This window comes from Balaenoptera borealis (assembly GCF_965194805.1).
Source record: "Balaenoptera borealis genome assembly, chromosome: 20".
NCBI classification, from domain to species: Eukaryota; Metazoa; Chordata; class Mammalia; order Artiodactyla; family Balaenopteridae; genus Balaenoptera; species Balaenoptera borealis.
In genome coordinates, this window is record NC_138879.1 from 37,493,232 (window position 1) to 37,515,870 (window position 22,639).

At 33.4% G+C, this 22,639-nt stretch overlaps 1 protein-coding gene across 8 annotated transcripts in view; it reads left to right on the forward strand.

The window, feature by feature from the left end:
* Positions 1-22,639, forward strand: part of BRIP1 (BRCA1 interacting DNA helicase 1) — a 199,194-nt gene that overhangs the window by 62,615 nt on the left and 113,940 nt on the right. For 7 of the 8 annotated variants that reach the window (XM_082371969.1, XM_082371975.1, XM_082371971.1 and 4 more), the window contains exons 7-13: positions 2,324-2,614; positions 7,694-7,915; positions 10,330-10,529; positions 12,465-12,597; positions 20,435-20,589; positions 22,199-22,364; positions 22,495-22,635. In XM_082371969.1, coding sequence (XP_082228095.1) covers positions 2,324-2,614; positions 7,694-7,915; positions 10,330-10,529; positions 12,465-12,597; positions 20,435-20,589; positions 22,199-22,364; positions 22,495-22,635 — 1,308 coding nt within the window. The remainder of the gene's footprint in view (positions 1-2,323; positions 2,615-7,693; positions 7,916-10,329; positions 10,530-12,464; positions 12,598-20,434; positions 20,590-22,198; positions 22,365-22,494; positions 22,636-22,639) is intronic. The other variant, XM_082371976.1, reaches the window with a different exon arrangement.

Here is a 22,639-nt window from a genome sequence, read left to right on the forward strand (position 1 = left end):
TTAAGTTACCTAAATAAAGCTGCTCTAGTGGGAAGAGCTTTCTGAAACTAGTTCTTGATCTTTTATTTTTGTTAGTACAGCTACTAGCATAATATTTTAAGATAAGCAGATCCCTTTTTAAAATTATTAGTGCAAATACCCCTTTTAAAAATTAAAACATTTGAATACAAGGCAGCAAGTTACAAGTCTATATAATAGCATCCCTTTCTATTTGAAAAAATATGGAAGATATAATTATATGTAGAAGGGTCTGCAAGTTATTTGTGGTGGTGGTTGACTTATTTTGTATTTTTCTGTAGCATTTGAATTTTTTGTTTAGAAAAATAGTGGAATTAAAATAAAAGGAGTGGGTGATAAAGCTTTAAGTGGAATTCATGTTGAAAAGTGTTATATCAAAAAGTAGGTTTTCCGAGCCTTGAAAAAAGGCCACGTTATTGAGTTACTTTTATGCTTGTATATAATATATCCATGTGGAATATAACAATGCATTGAGCCCTAGCATTCTAATATTCAGAGTGAATTTAACTGTATCATAGGGAAGAGATATAATTGAGTGAAAGATTGAAGGTATGGAAAAGTCAACTAATTCTGCTACCAAGAGTTACCTTAATTCTTTTACTGAGTTAATTAATTAGTGTGATCATTGCAAAGGCTAGAAAGGAATTCAGTCAGAAATATCATGATATAGTTTGCATGCCATTTTCTGTGTGACCATAAATTGTTAGATATTGCAACATATGTAACATAAACCACATGTCAGCTGTTTCCTGCCTCACTGTTGACAAGAGCCCCATTCATAACTCTTCTTTTTATCCTTTCAGTGAATAAGTAATTATTCAATATAGAAGGCAGGATATTTGGAACTGGCTATTTAATGTGGCAGCACTCTGTAATGAAATCTGCTGTTACTGGCAACCTGAGAGGGGAATGTAACAATTCCAGCATGGCTGTAACTTTATCTGCTTTGACTGACTGTTTATTTGGCACATCAGTGAACCTTTTATCCCAGTGAGTGACAGCTCCAGAAGGGTCACATTTACATCCATTCTATCATGTATTGTAATATTTAATGGCGGACAAGGTTGAGCGAGACTGGGAGTAATTTGAACTTGCTTTTCCACTGAGTTGAGGCTAAAAGACAGCTTGATCCCCAGTATTGTGGTGTAACATGCTATGACTTAGCATTTGTTTATGAAGGCTAATCTTACTGATTATAATTTTAAAAAAATCTGCAGTTAAATGGTGTGTTTGTTCTACTAAACTAAAACTTTCTAGTACAAATTCTCTTAAGCTACTGTGCTATTTAGTTTTTTTCCCTATCAGTGACCATTCCTATAAACTAACCATTTCATAGTCTTTCTCTTAAATGAGGCTGCATTCTGTCTCATTTTATAGTAACTGAGGTTGAGAAGGGAGTAGTTATTAAGAATCCTTGGGTTCTAATATATAGCATTAAGCTTTTTTAATTTTTTTATTTTTGAGAGTTTGGAAACAGGAGAGAAAAACCAGCTAAATACTAGACTATACTCCTGATGTTCCATATGGTGCCTTTATATAACTATTTTAATTATGAAACTGAATTGAGTAAAATTGTCCAGGAAAAGCTATCCTGACTGGTAATTTTACTGATGGAGTTACATTCCATGACAGGTAATTGAATTTCAGATATACTTGTTCCACACAAGCAACCTGCCTTCATTATTAAATATTAATAATTTGCATTCATTTTCATACTTTTTCTAGAGAATAGTTTTCTCTTCTTGTTTTTGACTGATGCTTTAGATTCAACTTGATATTTCTATTCTTCTGTAAGCCATATTTAAAATGCTTTTTAAGATATTGGTATATTATAGGATATTTGAATGGACTGTGCTGTGAAGAAAAATAGCACTATCAACTCTAAATTGTAATATCACAATTTATATTAGGCTTTCACTTGAAGCCTAAGCAAAAATGAAAATTGTCTTCTGTTTTATCTTGTTTTTATAATTTATGAAAGAGGATAATTAAAATATACTTAAAACATTTGGAATTTGAGAGTTGGAGTAGTATGTTAGAAAACAATGCAAATATGGTAACATCATTTATAATGATAAAAATGGTTTATCATTTATCATTTATTTATGAAGGAGAACCAATTTGAAATTGAATTTGTAGTTTTTTCTTTAATGGCAAGTTTTAGATGATGTAACATCATAACATCATGAATTTCTCTTTATTTGACAGTTGTGATTCACTGCTTTTAGTTTTGATTCCATGAGAGGTTTGATAACAATTTTATGGTAGTCCAGACATTAGTTATCTTTTCTTTCCTTTGTTACAGCCCCCTGGTAACTGTTCTAGGTGCTGTTGTTCTACTAAACAAGGAAACAGTCAAGATTCTTCAAATACCGCTAAGAAGGATCATGGGGGGAAGTCCAAGATACCCAAAATATATTTTGGGACACGCACACACAAGCAGATTGCTCAGATTACTAGAGAGCTCCGGAGGACAGCATACTCAGGGGTCCCAATGACTATTCTTTCCAGCAGGGATCACACTTGTGTCCATCCTGAAGTAGTAGGTAACTTCAACAGAAATGAAAAGTGCATGGAATTGCTAGATGGAAAAAATGTGAGTAAGTTAATGTATTTTAGAGGAAAAATTAGGCTGAAAAGATTAAAATTACTTTTTAATGTGTTCATTTTATATGTACATTTACAGTGATAATCAAATAACTTATGAAAATCAAATTGATTGCTAGTGTTGATATTTTTTTAAAAATAATTTTACTGTAAGAAAATCTTTATTCAAGTTTTAAATAACGGGTTTTTGTCCTAAAGCTTGGGGATATTTATTTATTTCCTTGAAAATTAATTTTCATTTTAGTCACCCGTCTTCATACTTTCTTCTTTTAAATCTCTCTACCCAAAATAGTCAAACATGGATGTCATATGAGGAGATTAAAAACATTTAAGTGATTTAGTCTAACCAGATCTAATTAATGTATTTAACATATTTTAAAACTTCAAAATAAGATAGTGTATGTAGGCCCTCTCTTTGAGCAAATTTTAAAATGTTTTTTAATTGAGAAATGACTATACTGTCTAATAATTCTGATTAGTACAAACTTCTTTCAAAAAATTATGTTAAATTATTAACTGAAGATATGTTGATGGTTTTGAAATTTTCCGGGGATATCTAGAATAATACGAATTTTGGCTAGGTAGATAAATCTTTCTTACTAAAGACATGATTTTTTAATAATATTTTGGCAGTATTAGTTTGGCAGTCTGTGTACCAGTTTGATAACTAGTTTACTCTAAAATTGAAGTTATAATAATATATGGAAGTATAATAATATGGAATTATACCCAGAAATTATTGGTGAAGCATAAGCTGATAGTATATGAAATGACCAATGATATTTTAATATATTTTGAAAGTTCTGTCTTTCTGTATTTTGTCAAACATAAGTGATTCTACACAAAAGGTTAAGAGCTACAGCTTCTAGAGTTTCATTTAATTGATATATCACCTCCTACCATATAATGCGAATAGATTATTTTGTTTTATGCTTTTCTTTGTCATTGCTTTCTTTTATTAGATGGAAATTTATTCAAGCCTTATTTGGGGTTATTCAAAAGAAGCTTCAACAGATATTCAAACCTGATAATATGAAGTATAATTACTAAGGGGCTTCACTGGAAAAACTTAAGTGACTTGTTCAGAACCAGGAAGAGAATACAGAATAATTGAATCAAAACCATTGTTGAAATTCTGTGATCATACTTGTTTTCATATAAGTTCTTTTTAATTAACTGAGGAACTGTGAAATCTCTTCACTCTGTATGTTTAAAAAGTTCTCTTCAAAGAGATAAAAATACTAAAAATCCAAATGCTAAAAAAATAATAAAATAGAGAAAAGGCTGTTCATGATAAAACCCCATGAATTTTATATTTAAGTAGACTTCTTTCCGTAAGTGGCTAACTGATGTACTAAATTCCTCAAATGCTTGAAATTTGTTTTCTGGCTATAATAGTCTATGTAAGAAGACTTGCTGGCGTTGTCATTATCTTTTACTACTTGTTATTGAGGAAATTATTATGTAATTTATTATGTATTTGTTATCCCGTTAGTAAAAACAATTATAAAGTTTAAGATTGTGTATTGAAAGCAAATATCTTATTTTATGTAATCTTCTAGAATCCTGCAGTGGTGGTTATGTTTTTTGATTGGTCTTTATCCTCCAAAGTTTGAATCATGTAAAAATAAAAATCCAATAGACTTTTTCATTGGCCTTTAGGTTCTGTTTTCAAGTAAACAATTCTTTTATTTTTGAATATTAGTATTATAAATAATTGAAGATACCTGCTTGTAGTTGTTTTGACCTAATTCTGCCTCAGAATGCCTAGCTCATAGGCATACATGAACATTCTTTTTCTTGTTTCCAAGCCCTCAGGGTAATTTGGTATTGTAATGAGGGCCAATTACAAAGTCACTAAAGGTGTCTATGTTTACGATGGCTGAATTACCAAAGAGAAATGATAAATAGATACCTGACAGTTTGAGTGAAAAAGAGTTTAAAGTGTGATAACGCTTCCATTGACAGACTCCCCTCAGGGTTATATTACACTGCTAAAGTGGATGAGCTTTTCTGGTTTTGCTATCAGCCTCCACAGCAGTGTCATTCTAAGTGCCCTTAAAGTGTAAACTTTCTGAGTTTTTGGCTTGATCCAAAGGCACATGTGTTTTTGTTCACTGTTTCTTTTATGCTCCTATACTGGAAAAGCAATGCACTTATCTGCTAAAAGTTAAATTTTGTTTCAACTAAGAAAAAATAATCTTAACTAGCCCTAGAAATAACTCTAAAAAGTTATTTTAGGTATAGAAGAATATCTATTTTTTGTTAAGATGAGATTTAACAGTCCATAACCATAGACTCTGAAGGCACCTTAGTGATCATTTTGTACAAATAAAAGCTTTCAGAATAGTATGGAAGATACTTGGAATGAAGAAATGGTGAATGTCATATTATTAAGCTCAATCTGTATCAAGCTCAGTATGAAAGATACTTGGCACATCTCCAACTGTCTCTTGACCTCAGAATCATAGAATTTTAGAGCTAGAAGGAACCTTAGAAATGGCATAGTCAGTGGGTCAGAGGAATCTTAAAAGGCTTCTAATTCAACTACTCTTTTGATGCCTAGTCACATGAGAAAAATGGGCCCTGAAGTTTGCCCAGTGTCAGACAACTAATTAGCAAGAAAGGAAGCAAGTCTTCTAACTGCTAACCATTGCTGTTTTCACTACACTAGAAACAAAAACGAAAGATGGCATCATGGTGTGGGGAAGTTGACATGGCATGAAGGGTAAAAAAGAGTAGTAGAGATTAGACAAAGTAAGTGAAAATAATATAAAAATGAAGCAAATAAAGAAGGTTAGGTGAGCCCTTTCTTCCTAATTTTTATTTTTAATACCTTGGAGGACCAATAAGCAGCATGGCTTTAGGAGAATTAGCAGTCCTCAGCTGATCATGCCTTGTCCTTGGATTTGCTGACATTCTTTTATAGGTTATGACCTTTTTATGATTTACTCCATTTCTAGCAATGTCTAGATATTTTTGTGTATGGCAAAAGGCAAACATAGATTTGCCTTTTGTATAGTTCATAGATAAAAATACACACACACACACACACACACACACACACACACATATATATGTACATATCCCCCCACTGGTTAAGGACAGCAAACTGGGAAAGATAAATATGGATTTCAAAATCACATTTAATTTTTTTTCGATATATAAAATTAATGAATTAAAATGGCTCATTATTTCACCACTTAGTCCCAAATGACAATTGAAAAAGAAAAGTAACATATACATGGTTAGAGACTCAAAATTACAGAAAGGCATTAAATGAAAAGATCTCTCTTTCCAGTTCTTTCCATCCCCTTAAGGGAACTACTGTGGGTATTCTTCTAAAACATTTAAAATATGTATTTTCTATAATGTATGTGTATAGGTTATTTTTAAAGCTTAAACCCATCAGCACATAGACAAATCTAACTTATTTTTAAAGGGCTATATCTTTTGTATGAATTTTTGCCACAATTTATTTAACATATCCCCTGTGGGTAGACATTTGGTTTATTTCCAATTTGGGGGGCTATTAAACAGTGTGGTATATATACAATTAAATGGTGAAATTTTATTTGGTAGTTACTGACAAATTTCCTGTGCACTTCTAATGGAAGTAGAAGTTTATACTTCTAACTTTATACACCTTTTAATAGGATATGCCACACCTTTGCTAGGACTGGATTTTATCAAACATTTTATTTTTTGATTGGTGCATGTTAATAAAATTTTTTTACTTCCAATAATAGAATGGCAAAGGACATTAGTAAATAGTACATGAAAGAAGGTATGCAAATTACTGTTGAAACTTGTTAGAATGTTCATACAGTGTAATGTTAAACCTTGCTAGAAAGTGTAAAAAATACAAATCAAAACAACAGTCTTCTATTTTTACCTTTAAGATAGGCAAAGGTAAGAAAAGATAATGTTGATAAAGGTGTGGAAAAAGGATAATGTAAAATGCTTTACATTTTCTGGAGAATAATTTGGTGATATGGTTTTCAAGAAACTTAAAAATATTTATACTCTCTGATCCCATAATGCCATTTCTAAAGCTGTATACTAAGAAAATATTTAGAAATGAGCATAAAAATTCTTATTGCAGCATTATTTATAAAGCAAAAATTGAGAACAGTCTAAATGTCCAGTAATAAACTGGTTCATCAACTATGGCACATTAATCCAGTGTACATATATAGGCAACAATGAAAAAAAACTTGGTGATATGAAAAAATATTTCTGATAGGATTTTTAATAAAATAGGCTAAGAGAAAACAGGAGATCCCAGTTTTGTAAAAAAAAAATTTAGTGGCTAGATTGTTACTAATCCTCAGTGCCTGGGGATAATTTGCTTTGTTCTCATTATTTTAAAATTGGGTCACATTATACAGATATATCCACAAGTACATATGTATAGAAGAAATGTGAAATGAAATACATCAAAATCTTGATAGTACATTCTTTGTATAATGGGATTTTAGGTAATTTAGGGCTTTTTGGTACTCTTGTATTTTCCAACTTTTTGTAGTGAATACTCTTTTTTTCCCCTAGGACATTTCTCCTGCCCTCCTTCCCACTTTCCATTCTTCCTTTGTTTTTACTTATTTATATTTGATTAAGTAATACTGTCTCATGGCTCAAATTGAAAAGGTACAAAAGTGTCTATAGAGAAAAATGTCTTTCAGTCCTGTCCCCAAGTCACTTGGTTCTCATCTTTGAAAGCAACTAGTGATACCATTGCTCTTGTTTATCCTTCCAGATCCTTCGAGAAATGTTTTTGTCTAATATCACTTTAATCAGATCAAAGTCACAACAAACATACTTTTAAAAATATGTTTCTCAAGTTAATTTGGGGTATCTCCAGCTGTACTGATCTGGAGCTCTATCTGAGTTAACTAATGTAGTTCTTTAAAATGGTTGTATTATAGATGTGGTGTATGTACTCTGTCTCCTCTGTTAAATCTTTACTTTGTGGCTTTAATGATGTTTCTAAAATTCTGAGGTAAACTTGTTTTATTTCTTCTGTTCTAGTATTGGTTCATATTTCAGCTATGCATTTTTTTTTTAGGGAAAATCCTGCTATTTTTATCATGGTGTTCATAAAATTAGTGATCAACACGTATTACAGACTCTCCAAGGGATGTGCAAGGCCTGGGATATAGAAGAATTCGTCAGCTTGGGGAAAAAACTAAAGGCATGTCCATATTACACAGCACGAGAACTAATGCAAGATGCTGACATAATATTTTGTCCCTACAACTATCTTCTAGATGCACAAATAAGGGAAAGTGTGAGTAGATATGTAAAAATTAAAAGAACTGTTTTCCTACTATTGGGATATAAGTGATGAATGTAAAGCTTTTAGATGTTTTAATGTCTTTTACTTTATTTTTTGCTTTATATTTAATTTATGGAAATGTGTAAGCAGATTAGAGTATTGAAAACTTATTCTAGGGGGTATTTAAAACTGAATTTTAGACATTGTCATTTTTTTTTTTTTTTTTTTTTTTTATTTATGGTTGTGTTGGGTCTTCGTTTCTGTGCGAGGGCTTTCTCTAGTTGCGGCAAGCGGGGGCCACTCTTCATCGCGGTGCGCGGGCTTCTTCACTATCGCGGCCTCTCTTGTTGCGGAGCACAGGCTCCAGACACACAGGCTCAGTAGTTGTGGCTCATGGGCCCAGTTGCTCCGCGGCATGTGGGATCTTCCCAGACCAGGGCTCGAACCCGTGTCCCCTCCATTGGCAGGCGGAGTCTTAACAACTGCGCCACCAGGGAAGCCCTAGACATTGTCATTTTGGTTTCCAAAGTAATAAGTACTTTTAAGGACCTAGTACTGAAGTGGAATCGTAACAGGGTTTTTTAACCTTGACGGTAATGACATTTTGGGCTGGATAATTCCTTGTTGTGGTGGGCTGTCTGTGCATTGTAGGATGTTTATTAGCATCTCTGGTTTTATCCACTAGGTGCCAGTGGTACCCTCACAGTTGTCACAATCAAAAATGTCTCCAGACATTGCCAAATATCCCCTGGGGTACAAAAAATTACCCCCATTTGAGACCCTTATATAGCGATCTCTTTATGAATAGAAAGAATTATTTTAAAACATTTATCTAAAGAATCTTGTGTTTTGAAGAACTTACGTTGGGAGAATATGCATGCTATGCAAATTATGCTCTGTGAACTTTGAATAAGTGAATTTGGATACAGCATTTGTGTTTATCTGCCTGGTTCTTAGAGACATCCAGTTGTTACAGCATAAGACAAAAAGTGAATAACTTCATATATTCAGTTGTTATTCCTCTCTTTAGATCTGACTGTACAACTTTCATTAGCTTTCTATTTCTATAAGTTTAAAATGAATAGGCATTATGCTTAGTACCCCTGCTATCCTTCCTCTTATTTGGCTGCCTTTCAGCTAGATCTCTTTCCTTTGAGCAACTGTATATATCAATGCCAAGTCAGTCTTCTTAATATTACTTTTATAACATCTTTCCTCTGCTTAAAAATCTCTTATATCTCTCCTTTTTCATGGGATAAAGTCATATTTCTTAAGCTTACTCCCAAGATGATCAGTAGTCTGACCTGAATCTGCCTTTTCAGCCTTCTCTGCCACATACTCCCAACTTGAACTCTTCAAAAACTTACCTCAAGGTCCCCTGAGGATACCTTGTTCTTTCCTGTATCTCTGCTTTTGATTACACCTATATTGAATTGCCCTACTCTCTTTGTGTATCCAAATCCAAATCCTGCTCATCTTTTAAACCCCAGTATATTTCCTACTCTTTTATGGTTCTTTCTCAGCCATCTACAGCCCTCTGTATATTATTATTTCCTCAGAATAACTCAGTGGCAATTGCTTTGTGACATTTTGTATTAGTCAGGACTCTTTCAATTGCATTTGACACAAACCCAGCTTCAATAGAGCTTAAAAAAAAATACTTGACTCTTTATCGTGATGACTTTGTAATCAGGCAAGTTCTTCCCAGTAGGAACAAAGATAACCATAATCAGCTAGCTTTTTTCCAGCCAGGTAACCTGGAAAAAAGAATATGATTTCACATTAGTCACCCATAATTACACTGATTGGCCTAGCTTGGATCTCATACCCATTCTTGAAGCAGTCACTGTGACCATAGACGGATGGAATACTTGATTTAATTGACAAGCCTGGGTTCTGAGTCTCCCCACATTGTGAGAGTGGTGATGTCCCTTGATTAACAGATTAACAGTCCTGCAAACATCACATGGGAGTTGGGGAAGAGCACTTCTCAAAAGGGTTGCAGAGAGACTGAAATGAAATAGATACATACTATATTGTATTAGTATTTTGAGAGTCTTTTGAATCTTGTGTTGTTATTTTAGTTTTAAAGGTTGTTTTTTTTTTATTCTGCTTTTTATATTATGTTGGAGATCCCTTATACCACTTTGTGTAACCAGCCATACGTTGATCTGGCTCGCTTAACACATATTATTTTGGTTGATAGATTTACAAGTATTTTGAGAGTGAAAAATGGAAAACTGTAATGCTGAGCTGATATTTGGTTGGCCTAAGTGCTTTAAAATTGTAAGACTGAGAATCAGTTGCTTATATAGTTGGACTTGTGATATTGGCCTATAGTGTGAATTTTTAAATGAAATATCTTGCCTATTGCTGTTAAATCCATTTTGCTGAATGTTTTACAGGAAAACTCTTTTATCTTATAGATGGATATCAGTCTGAAAGAACAGGTTGTCATTTTAGATGAAGCTCATAACATTGAGGACTGTGCTCGGGAATCAGCAAGTTACAGTGTAACAGAAGTTCAGCTTCGGTTTGCTCGGGATGAACTAGATAGTCTGGTTAACAATAACATAAGGAAGAAAGACCATGAACCCCTGCGAGCTGTGTGCTATAGCCTCATTAAGTAAGAACATTTGTCTTTCAGTGTCATTTGTGCTGCCTTTGTATTAAAAACATGTTTTATTGTGCCAAGTATTTTACAGTTAGTAAACTTTGACCAGGCCACTTGGGAAATGGATTGTTGTTTGCCCATTAAAGGTAGAGATAGGCTAGTCCAAACTTTTGTCTTGTTCAAAAGAATATAGTGAACGTAACTGATTTTTAAAATTGATAATTGTGAATCTTATTCCTAATTTAGCAGGATAATTTAATAGTCCCATAGGATGTGTGTGGGATATTGGGCTGAACATTAACTAAACATGGTTTTAATTAACATATTTTAAAATTCTGGATCATGGCTTTATTTTATCGCTTTATGCTACAGTTTGAGTAGGATTCTGGTTTGATGAGTTTCATTTAACCAAGGTTTCAATACTGTAAAATAATGGATTTAGTATTTTATTTATTTATTTTTAAAATTATTTATTTATTTACTTGGCTGTGTATTCAGTTAGAATATATGTCGCCTCAAGAAGAGCTTCCTTGACATTGAAATTAAAGTAGCAGTTGGATTACGTTAATCCAGTTTATTTTCATTATATCACTGTCACTACCTGATATTTTCTTGTTCATGGATTTGTTTCTAAGTTTATTTCTGTCTCTGTTAGTAGAATCTAATTTCCATGAGAATAAGGACCTTGCCTATTTTATTTACTGCTGTATTTCCACTATCCAGTATAGTGTCTGGCATAATATAGGCATTTAAGCACTCATTGAAGGTACAAATGTCTGTGTGTGTGTGTGTGTGTGTGTGTGTGTGTGTGTGTGTGTGTATAAATGAATATATTTTCTAGTAATTCTCTTTTTTGTATTAATATTTAACACTATAATCTTTTTATTAGGCTGTTAAATTTTTATTTATTTATTTTATTTTTGGCTGCATTGGGTCTTCGTTGCTGCGCGCGGGCTTTCTCTAGTTGCGGCGAGCATGGACTACTCTTGGTTGTGGTGCGCGGGCTTCTCACTGAGGTGGCTTGTCTTGTTGCGGAGCACGGGCTGTAGGCACGCGGGCTTCAGTAATTGTGGCATGCAAGCTCAGTAGTTGTGGCTCATGGGCTCTAGAGTGCAGGCTCAGTAGTTGTGGCGTTGCAGGCTTAGTTGCCCCGCAGCATGTGGGACCTTCCCAGACCAGGGCTCGAACCCATGTCCCCTGCATTGGCAGGCGGATTCTTAACCACTGTGCCACCAGGGAAGTCCCTATTAGGCTTTTTTGTATTTCCTTTTATGTGCATTTGGGATAAGCTCCTAAGACCTAACTGTCAGTTGGAGAGACAGACAAGTAAAGCAGCGTGAATCCACAAAACACAAATGGGGAATCACACGCATCTTTCTCTTTTTTGAGTAAAAGCTTACTTTTTTAGCTGTATATTTATTTTGCAATATGAAACATGCATGCTATTTTTTTTTTTTTTATAATGAGAGCCTCTGGGAACTACAGTTTTGTCTTTTTTTATTTTATTTTTTATTTATTTTATTTATCATTTATGGCTGTGTTGGATCCTCGTTTCTGTGTGAGGGCCCTCTCCAGCTGTGGCAAGTGGGGGCCACTCTTCATCGCGGCGCGCGGGCCTCTCACCATCGCGGCCCCTCCCGTTGCGGAGCACAGGCTCCAGACGCGCAGGTTCAGTAATTGTGGCTCACGGGCCCAGCTGCTCCGCGGCACATGGGATCCTCCCAGACCAGGGCCCGAACCCGCACCCCTGCATCGGCAGGCAGACTCTCAACCACTGCGCCACCAGGGAAGCCCCATGCATGCTATTTAAAAATGTCTTAATTAATCTACATATGTGTGCTCAGAGCTTCAAGGAATACAGATCAATGTATCACATTTTCTTTGCTCTGTTGAAGTAGTGCACATAAGGATGATACTGGTTGATGGAATTGTTTTATTTTATTCCAGTTGGTTAGAAGCAAACTCTGAACATCTTGTGGAAAGGGGTTATGAATCATCCTGTAAGGTATGGAGTGGAAGTGAAATGCTCTTAAATTTATACAAAATGGGCATAACCACTGCTACTTTTCCCATTTTGCAGGTAAGTTTTTTTTTCTACCTGTGAAATTTATTTAGTGAATTAGAAATGACTTAATAGTGAATAGTTAATCCAGAGTAAAAAAAAAAAAAAAGTAGCAATTAATTGTTTCAAAATTTTATTTTATTATGTAAGTTTGATAATCTTTAAGTGATGGCATAAATTATGGATGAAAAAGTAACATTATTAGTTTGAAGGATATACGACTTAATTAATACGGAATTAATTGCTTTGTTTAAAGCTAAAAGAAGTCAGTATTTTTAGGTTGTAAATATTTTGTCAATTGTAAAAGTTAAAAATTTGGAAAATAAAAAGATAAGAAATTCATGTTTTATTCTCCTTAACTTAGAGGTTATAAACCTGGGTATATAGAGATTATGGGTGGGCTGTGGGATACTGTGAGCCTTATGAAATTACATTCAAAATTTTATGAGTATTTACTTTTGTACGTTTTTCTGGATAGAACCTTCATGACTTACATTAGTCTCAAAAGAGTGTTTGTTTGGGGTTGTTTTTTGCAGGTGAGAATGTTTTTACTTTCTCTTTTTGTTCTTATTTATTTATATTAATTGACTTTACTTTTAAAGTGGTTGTTATAGGTTTATAGAAAAAGTGAGCAAAAAGGACAGAATTCTCATATACCACCACCCCCAACCACACACATATTCACAGATACTATAGATTCTCTTATTATTAACATCTTGCAATAGTAGTACATTTATTACAATTGAACCAATATTGGTTACATTATTTTTAACTAAAGTCCATAGTTTATGTTAGGGTATACTTTTTGTGTTGTACGTACAGTTCTATGAGTTGTTATGAAAACATAAAGTCAGGTATCTACCGTTACAGTATCGTACAGAATACTTTCATTGCCTTAAAAATCTTCTGTGTCGCACTTATTCATCCTTTCAACATGCTTTATTTCCTCTGCTGAACCTCTGGCAACCACTGATTTTTTTGTTTTTCTGACTCCATAGTGTTGCCTTTTCCAGAACGTTATATAGTTGTAATCATACAGTATGTGGTCTTTTTAGACTGACTTCTTCCACTTAACAGTATACATTTAAGGTTCCACCATGTCTTTTTGTGGTTTGATAACTCATTCCTTTTTATTTCTGAACTATATTTATTGTATATATGTACCACAGTTTGTTTATCCATTTACCTACTGAAAGACATATTGGTGGTTTCCAAGTTTCAGCAATTATGACTAAAGCTGCTATAAACATTTGTGTGCATGTTTTTGTGTGGACATACTTTCTGCTCATTTGGATAAATACTTAGGAGCACAATTGCTGGATTGTATGGTAAGACTATGTTTAGCTTGCAATAAACTGCTAAACTATCTTCCAAAGTGATTGTACCATTTTACATTCCCACAGGTAGTGAATAAGAGTTCCTGTTGTTCCACATCCTTGCCAACATTTGGTGTTGTCAGTGTTTTGAATGTTAGCCATTCTAATAGATATGTAGTAGTATCTCATTGTTGTTTTAATTTACATTTCCCTAATGACATATGATGTGGAGCATCTTTTCACATGCTTATTTTCCATCTACATATTTTATTTGGTGAGGTATCTCTTCAGATATTTTGCCTACTTTTTAATTGAGTTGTTTGTTTTCTTATTGTTGAGTTTTAAGAGTTCTTTGGGTATTTTGTATACAAGACCTTCATCTGATATGTGTTTGCAAATATATTCTTCCAGCCTGTGGCTTGTTTTTTCATCCTATTAATGGAGTCTTTCATAGAGCATAAGTTTTTAGTTTTAATAAAGTTCAAATTTTTTACTTTGATGGATCCTGCTTTTGGTGTTGCAACTAAAAATTCATCACCGAACCCAAAGTCACCTAGATTTTCTCCTATCTTTTCTTCTACAAGTTTTATAGTTTTGTATTTTACATTTAGGTCTGTGGTCCATTTTCAGTTAATTTTTGTGAAGGGTGTAAGTTCTGTGTCTAGATTCATTTCTTTGGATGTAGATGTTACTCTGTCACCATTGGTTGAAAAGACCATCCTTTCTCCATTGGATTATCTTTGCTCCTTTGACAAAAGATCAGTTGACTATATTTGTGTTGGCCCATTTCTGGGCTCTCTATTCTTTTCCATTGATATACTTGTCTGTTCCTTCATCAGTTCCACACTGTCTTGATTACTGTAGCTTTAGAGTAAGTCTTGAAGTCAGGTAGTGTCAGTCCTCTGACTTTGTTCTTCAGCATTGTGTTTGCTATTCTGAGTCTTTCATCTTTCCATATAAACTTAGAATTGAAACTGAGCCCCCGTGGGGCTCCTGGGCATGGAAGCCTTTCTGTCCCCCATTTCTTGTATATAGGAAACAGACTCCAGCCTCCATGACCTTCCCTGGGTTCCAAAGGGCAGATTGGAACAGTTGCTAGGGAAGGGAGGGGATGCAGAGACAAGGGAGGAGAAGCCAAGAAACTACCGGAGGCAAGATTAAAGGAACCAGAGAAGCTAATCAAGATGAGGAGACCACCTGAGACGAGATCAAAGGAGTACAGGCCCTGCACACACCCTAATCTTGTCAGCAACCCCATCCTTGAACTATTGCTATAAAACCCCTCACCAAATCCTCAGGGGTTGGGTGACACAGTTTTTCAGGGGCATGAGCCTGCTGTATCTCCCTTTGACTGGCAAAGCAATAAAGCTATCCTCTTCTACTTCACCTAAAACTCTTGTCTTCGAGATTCAGTTTGGCACGGTGCACAGACACCGAGCTTTCTGTGTCAGAATCAGTTTGTCAGTATCCACCAAGTAACTTGGTGGGATTTTGATTGGGACTGCATTAAATCTGTAAGTCAATCTGGGAAGAACTGACATCTGAACAATATTGAGTGTTCCTATCCATGAACATGGAGTATCTCTCCATTTATTTAGATCTTTGATTTCTTTTATCAGAGTTTTATGGTTTTCCTCATATAGTTTTAAAGAGTTTTTTGAACCAAAAAAGGTAAGAACTGTTGCTAACATGAACTAGCATTATGGGCATATGAGTATTAAAAATATATTTTAATCAGACTGTACTTATAATTTTTGCCCTGAATTTTTAAAGTGCAATGTATCATAAGTATTTTTTCATATAACACTTTTTCATTTTTTTGCATAAACTTTTGGCATTCTAAAGACTTTTCATATCAACAGTAAAATGGGTTAAATAAATTGTGGGATATTCATACAGTAGACTACTATACAGCAATTTACAAAATGAACCACTGCCACCACAACCATATGAATGAATCTTACAGACATAAAGTTGCATAAGAGAAACCAGCACAAAAGAGTACAAACTGTATGATTTCATTTTTATGAAATTTAAGAACAGACAAACATAATTATGCTAATAGAAGTCAGAATACTGGTTACCACTGTCCAGGGATAAGGAGTAGTTTGGGCTGAGAAGGGACACAAGGGAACTTTCTGGGATTTGAGGAATGTTTTGAATCCTGACTTAAAATCACACACACAAGTGTGTGCGTGTGTGTGTGTGTGTATGTGCTTGTGTTTAGGGACCTATACACTTAAGATTAGTGCACTCTATAAAAAATGTACAAATAAAATATATGTCAAAGGAAAAAACTTGGAAAATACAGAAAGGTACAGAGGGAAAAAAAAACTCGTAAACTTAAAAATGATTATTATTAACTTTTAGATTTGTGTCTACCTATGTCTTCTTCTATGCATATATTCGCTTAACATAAATTTTTGACATGATACATATTTATTTTTACCTCTTCATTTAGTAATATGAGTACTTCCCTATTTTAATAGAAATTCTTTTGCATGATTTTTAGTTGCAGTGCAGCGTTTTTGTGAGTGCACATATTCTAAATTATTTGACTAATCTGGCAGTTGAAATACAGGTTGTTGCCAGTTTTCCCAGAATAAGAGAAGGTTCTGATATGAACATCCTTGAAAATATATATTTGTATGTATCTCTGATTGTTTCCATTATATATGGTAAATATTAATTCTTTGTTGCTTATTGTATTACATGTATATTCTTGTATCTATGGTTTGTTTATGGTGGTTTTTTATAAGTTTTTTAATTTTAGTGCATTCAAATGTATTATTGTTTTTTCTTTTATGAATTGTGATATTTGAGTTTAAGCAAGCTTTTCTTACGCTATGCAACATTTTCTTCTAAAAGTGTTAAAGTTTTTTTTAATAAATGTTTTCAATCACCCTGGGATTCATTTTTGTTTATGTTGTGAGATATGTAATCCATTTTATTTCCTGTATGGATTTTCTCAGCATCATTTACTAAATTATCCATCCACTTCACTCTGATTTGTAATGCCACATATCTGATTTTCGTTTATGTATAAGCTTATTTCTGGACTCTATGTGTTCTTTGATTCTGTTTCTCTAAGCTATCCTATTTGTTAATCACTGTAGCATTAGAAAAATGCTGATGCATGGTAGGGCATATCTCCTCACATGATTTTCCTTTGGAATGATCCTGGCTGTTCTTCGCCTTACTCTGCCATCTGAATTTTAGACTTAGCTTATAAATTTCTATGAACAATTCTGTTGGAATTTTGACTGGAATTGTGTTGAATTTACGGATTAATTTAGAAAGAATTGACTTTACAATATGAAGTTTTTCCATTCATGGACAAGATAGAATTCTAATAATTTATTATCTCTTTCTATATATCTTTCAATAAAATTTTATAATTTTTGAAAGTTTTAGGTACTTTTGGTTAGGTTTATTCCTGAGTAAGTTAAAGTTTGTTTCTTTTTCAAATGGTATAATTCAAAAATTGCATTTTCTAATTGTTATTGGTGTATAAGGATGGTAGTTGATTCTTATAATCACTTTGTTGGACTATCCTATAGGTTCATCTATAGATTATTAAATTTTCTATGTAGACAGTCATCCTGTCTATGAATATGACTATTTTCTTTCTTTCCATTTCCTTCACATTTTATTCATTTCTTACTTTGCTAGCTTAAACTTTCAGTACATGGTTCATCACAGTAAAAAGACATCCTGATCTTGTTGCTTACTTTAAAAGGACTGTATTACTAGTATTACACCATTTAGCAATATGTCTGCTGTATTTAAAAAAAATTTTTTTTTTAACAGTTTGAGATACAATTCACATGCCATGAAATTTACCCTTTTAGAGTATACAATTCAGTGGTTTTCTGTGTAGTCATAGAGTTGTGCAACTACCACTGCTGTCTAATTTCAGAACATTTTTATCACCTCAGAAAGAAACCTTGTACCCATTAGCAATTAGTCACTCCCATTTCCTCCTACCCCAGATCCTGGAAACCACTAATCTACTTTCTGTTTCTGTGGATCTACCTATTCTGGACATTTTATGTTAATGGCAACACGATATGTGGTGTTTTGTGACTGCCTTCTTTCACTTTGCATAATGTTCTCAAGGTTCATCTATGTTGTAGGTTCATCTATCAATACTTCATTCCTTTTTATTACCAAATAATATTATATTTTATGAATATACTGTATTTTATTTATCCATTATCAGTCGTTTCTACTTTTTGGCTGTTATAAACAATGCAGCTATGACCATTCATAGACAGATTTTTGTGTGGATATGTATTTTCAGTTCTCTTGGGTATATACTTAAGAATAGAATTACTGGTCCATATGGTAACTCTATGTTTAACATTTTGAGGAACTGCCAAGCTTTTCCAAGGGGGCTGTACCATTTTACAATTCCATCAATAATGTATGAGGATTCTAATTTCTTCCACATCCTCACCAACACTTGTTATTATCTCTTTTTTATTATAATCTTCCCAGGGGGAATGAAGTGGTATCTTCATGTGATTTGATTTTCATTTCCCTAATGACTCATAATGCCAAGCATTTTTTCAACTGCTTATTGTCCATTTATATATCTTCTTTGGAGAAATCTATATTCAAATCCTTTGCCCGTTTTGAAATTGTGTTGTCTTTTATTGTTGACTTTAAGTTCTTTATGTATTCTGGATATGAACAATGTATTGGATATATGATTTGCAAATACTTTTTCTCATTCCGTAGATGCTGTAGGATTTTTAGTTATTTTTAAAATTAGGTTAAGGAAATTTCCTTTGATCTTAAGAAATTCATCGTTGTGATTACTAAATTTTTTACAAGTTAATTTTACCACAGCAACATATGAACATAATTTAAAAGTCAGTTACTACTATCAAGAAAAGCATTCATTTGTGCCACTCCTCTGTCCCAATTTTCATTCTCGGTGGCTCTTTTAACTCCTGTAGTGGCTTCCTCTGATATTTAACCCCAATTTTCTAAATAACATGTGGATTCTGCTACTTTCGAGTTTTAAATTTTTGATATTCTCTATTGACTTCCTATTAAGTATGATGATGATTTAGCTCCTTTACACACACCCACGTTTCTCTCCCTCTCTCTCTCTCTCTCACACACACACACATGCACACACACACACACACACACACTCTCATACTCACCCTCTCTTTTCCTCTCTGTCCCTCCCTTTCTCCTTTTCCTCCCTCCCTCTTTCCCTTTCTTCACTCTCCATTTTCTCAGCATATTTATATTACTATTCAGTGTGCATATCACTATGTATATATATTATCATAGTTTATGATAGTCATCTCATGTAACTTACTTGATTAAATTTTTAATACAACTCTAGGTTTCTATGAAGTAATAATTACCTGTCTGTGTCTATGTGTGTGTTTCCCCATTTGCTTAGTTTTCTATTTGTCTATAAACCCAGCTGTCATTGTTTAGGTAACCTAGCCGGAAGTAGCCTTGGAGTTGTCTCATGGTTCAATATGTAGAATGTCATTCAGTCCTGTTGTTTTTATTCCAGTGCCTTACCTTCAGGAGTTCAGAAGTTCTGTAGTTTTACAGAGTAAATTGCCAGTTGTCTGCCAGTGTTGGAGAGGAATAGTAGCCTTCCTGTAAGGTGTTTCTCAGGGAACTTGATTTTTTAAAAAGAACAATTTAATACTTGTTTTTCATTAATCTCATTAATAATTTGTAGTGCCGAATGTTTTTCTAAGTTCATGTTGTCTTTTTTGTTCTTTGTTTCTTTTTGAAAAATATTGTATCCTTTGAAGTTTTGTTCAGTGGAGACTAATTTTACTTTTTAAATGTCGATTCATTTCACAATATATCTGAATATTGAAATTTATCTGTCTTATTTATCTTAACTATTTCCCCATTTTATTTTCATTGAACACACATTTTATTGTCAAACATCAGAGTTGTCACCAGTATCTTTTATTGCTTCAATATTCAGGGTTTTCTGTTTCACAATCTGGGAAAACATACTTTTCTGTTTTATTATTTTGTCTTAATGTCCATACTTCTATTTGTATTTAAGCTTATGAGCCATGTAAAAACTAATCAGCCAGTTAGCATACATTTTGTGTCTAGCATGTATTCTTTCTTTGAGTTGTTCTTTTACTTTTGCTTGTCACATAGTCATATTATTCTCAGCATCAGAGTACTCCCTGGAAATAATTCAGGCATTTAAGTGGAATATCAAATCTTTTAAGCTTTTTAAAAACTATTTGGTACATTTTTATTTAGTTCATTGCTTTTGAAGGGCACTGAATAAAACCCTAATTGCCTGAAGAAGTAATGAACCTCCTAAATGTGTAACTTCTTATTTAAATAAGTCTTTGAAGAGAATTTGAGAATATATGGGAATTCAAAATATATTGTTAGCATTTGTGTATTAATGTTTGACTAAAATTTCAATGTATATTTCATTTGGGTTTTATTACAGTTTTAAGAATTTTGTTTTCCCCCTCTTTCCCTCCCCCGCCCCGTACACTTAATATGGTAATTCCTTATAGGGACATTTTTCTGCTATCCTTCAAAAAGAAGAAAAAGTCTCATCAGTTCATGGTAAAGAGGAGGCAATAGAAGTACCTATTATTAGTGCTTCAACTCAAATAATGCTCAAAGGACTTTTTATGGTGCTTGACTATCTTTTTAGGCAAAATAGCAGGTAAGTGAAGATAATCTGGTCTGTATTCTGCCTCTTAAAAATATTAGCCTTATTGAGTGCTAGCATGTGTTTAATACCTACTAATTTTATATGAGTACATGGGATAGTGATAAACAAGTGGTATAAATATTGCTCTTACTTACTGGCACAGACTCAGTCAATTGATGTTATTTTTTATTAATGAAAATGAGTATTGAAACCAGTAAATAAATACAATTAATTAATTCAGCATTAAAGTCCTCTAAGACTAAATTTAAGTTTTCTTTTAAGTATAATCTAGATATGTTTCTTCCAGTGTCAGAAAGTCTTTCTTATTCTGTAAATCCTCTATTTAATGAAATGTGGGAAATGAAAAGCAGTCAACTCCCCACACACTACTCCTTAAGTTATAGTACTACCTGGTTCCAGTATTTTTTTAAGTGTTTTTTTATGGTAAAGTATACACAATATAAAATTTACCATTTTTAAGTGTACATTTTAATAGCATTAAGTATGTTCACATTGTTGTACAACTACCACCACTGTCAATTTCTAGAACTTTTTCATCATCCCAAACAGGAACTCTATACCCATGAAACAGTATCTTCCATTTGCCTCTCACCACAGCCTTTGGTAACCTCTATCCTACTTTCATCTCTATGGATTTGCCCTTTCTGGGTGTCTCATATAAGTGGAATCATACAATCTAATGTTTTCAAGCTTAAATCCATGTTGTAACATATGTCATTCCTTTTTATGGCTGAATAATATTCCATGTGAATGGGGGTTCTCTTTTCACTCTCTTGATAGTATTCTTCGATGCACAAAAGTTGAAATTTTGATGCAGTCCAATTTATCGATTTTTTTTTCTTTTATTGCTTGTGCTTTTGGGATCCATTGAACATAGCCAAATATGATGTCATGAAGATTTTCCCCTATGTTTTCTTCTAAGAGTTTTATAGTTTCTAGCTCCCAGTATTTTTATAAAATTCCCTCCACATAGTGCAGGGTTCCTGACTTGAACTTTGAATTCTGATCTCTCTAAGGGTAAAATTAACAGTCAGTATTACTGTGAGGACATGGTAGAGAATACCAAATTTCATTCTGTTTAAGCTTAAGTGTTTATAGCCTCTTATTGAGAGAAATTATAAGCTGGATGGGATCATGGAGATCATCTGGTTTAGTACTTTCACTAAAAATAGATGAAGACTGAGATCCACATTTTAAAGGAACTTAAGAATTAGTTTCCTAAACTTTCAGTAAAAATTGTCTTTCTATTTTCTCATGCAATAAAAAAGTTTAACCCACTTTTTAGTTTCTTTAACAATAATACTGTTAACTATTTTATAATTAATGATGTATCATAGAATGCAAAGAGCTCTGAACTAGGAGTTAGGAGGCTTGCATTTTAATTCTGGCTCTGCCATGATTTATGTAATGTTTGAACATAGGGATGGGAAGTGATAAAGGGTGATATTTAAGTGATATCTAACCTCTATAAGGGGGGACTGACTCTAAGGTTTAATGCCTTATTTCTATCAGGATTACTGAATTTAGTGGTGTGGGTTGTTGGTGGGGGACAATGTTATCTAAAATCTTCCCATTTAATTACCATTTTATTTTCATTTAGATTTGCAGATGATTATAAAGTCGCTATTCAACAGACTTATTCTTGGATAAATCAGACTGATACTTCAGATAAAAATGGGTTCTTGGTTCTACCAAAAAATAAGAAACGTTTACGAGAGAAAACAGCAGTTCATGTGCTGAATTTTTGGTGCTTAAATCCAGCTGTGGTAAGCATATCATGCTGTAAATGAGAATTCTGTCTTCTTGCTCAATACCAACAATTAAATAAATGTGCTTGACTGTTTTTTTTGACTGTTTTAAAGATGATTTTATGTATCTAATGTTGTTTCCTTTTAGGCCTTTTCAGATATTAATGGCAAGGTTTGGACGATTGTTTTGACATCTGGGACATTATCACCAATGAAATCCTTTTCATCAGAACTTGGTGTTACATTTACTATCCAACTGGAGGCTAATCATGTCATTAATAACTCACAGGTTA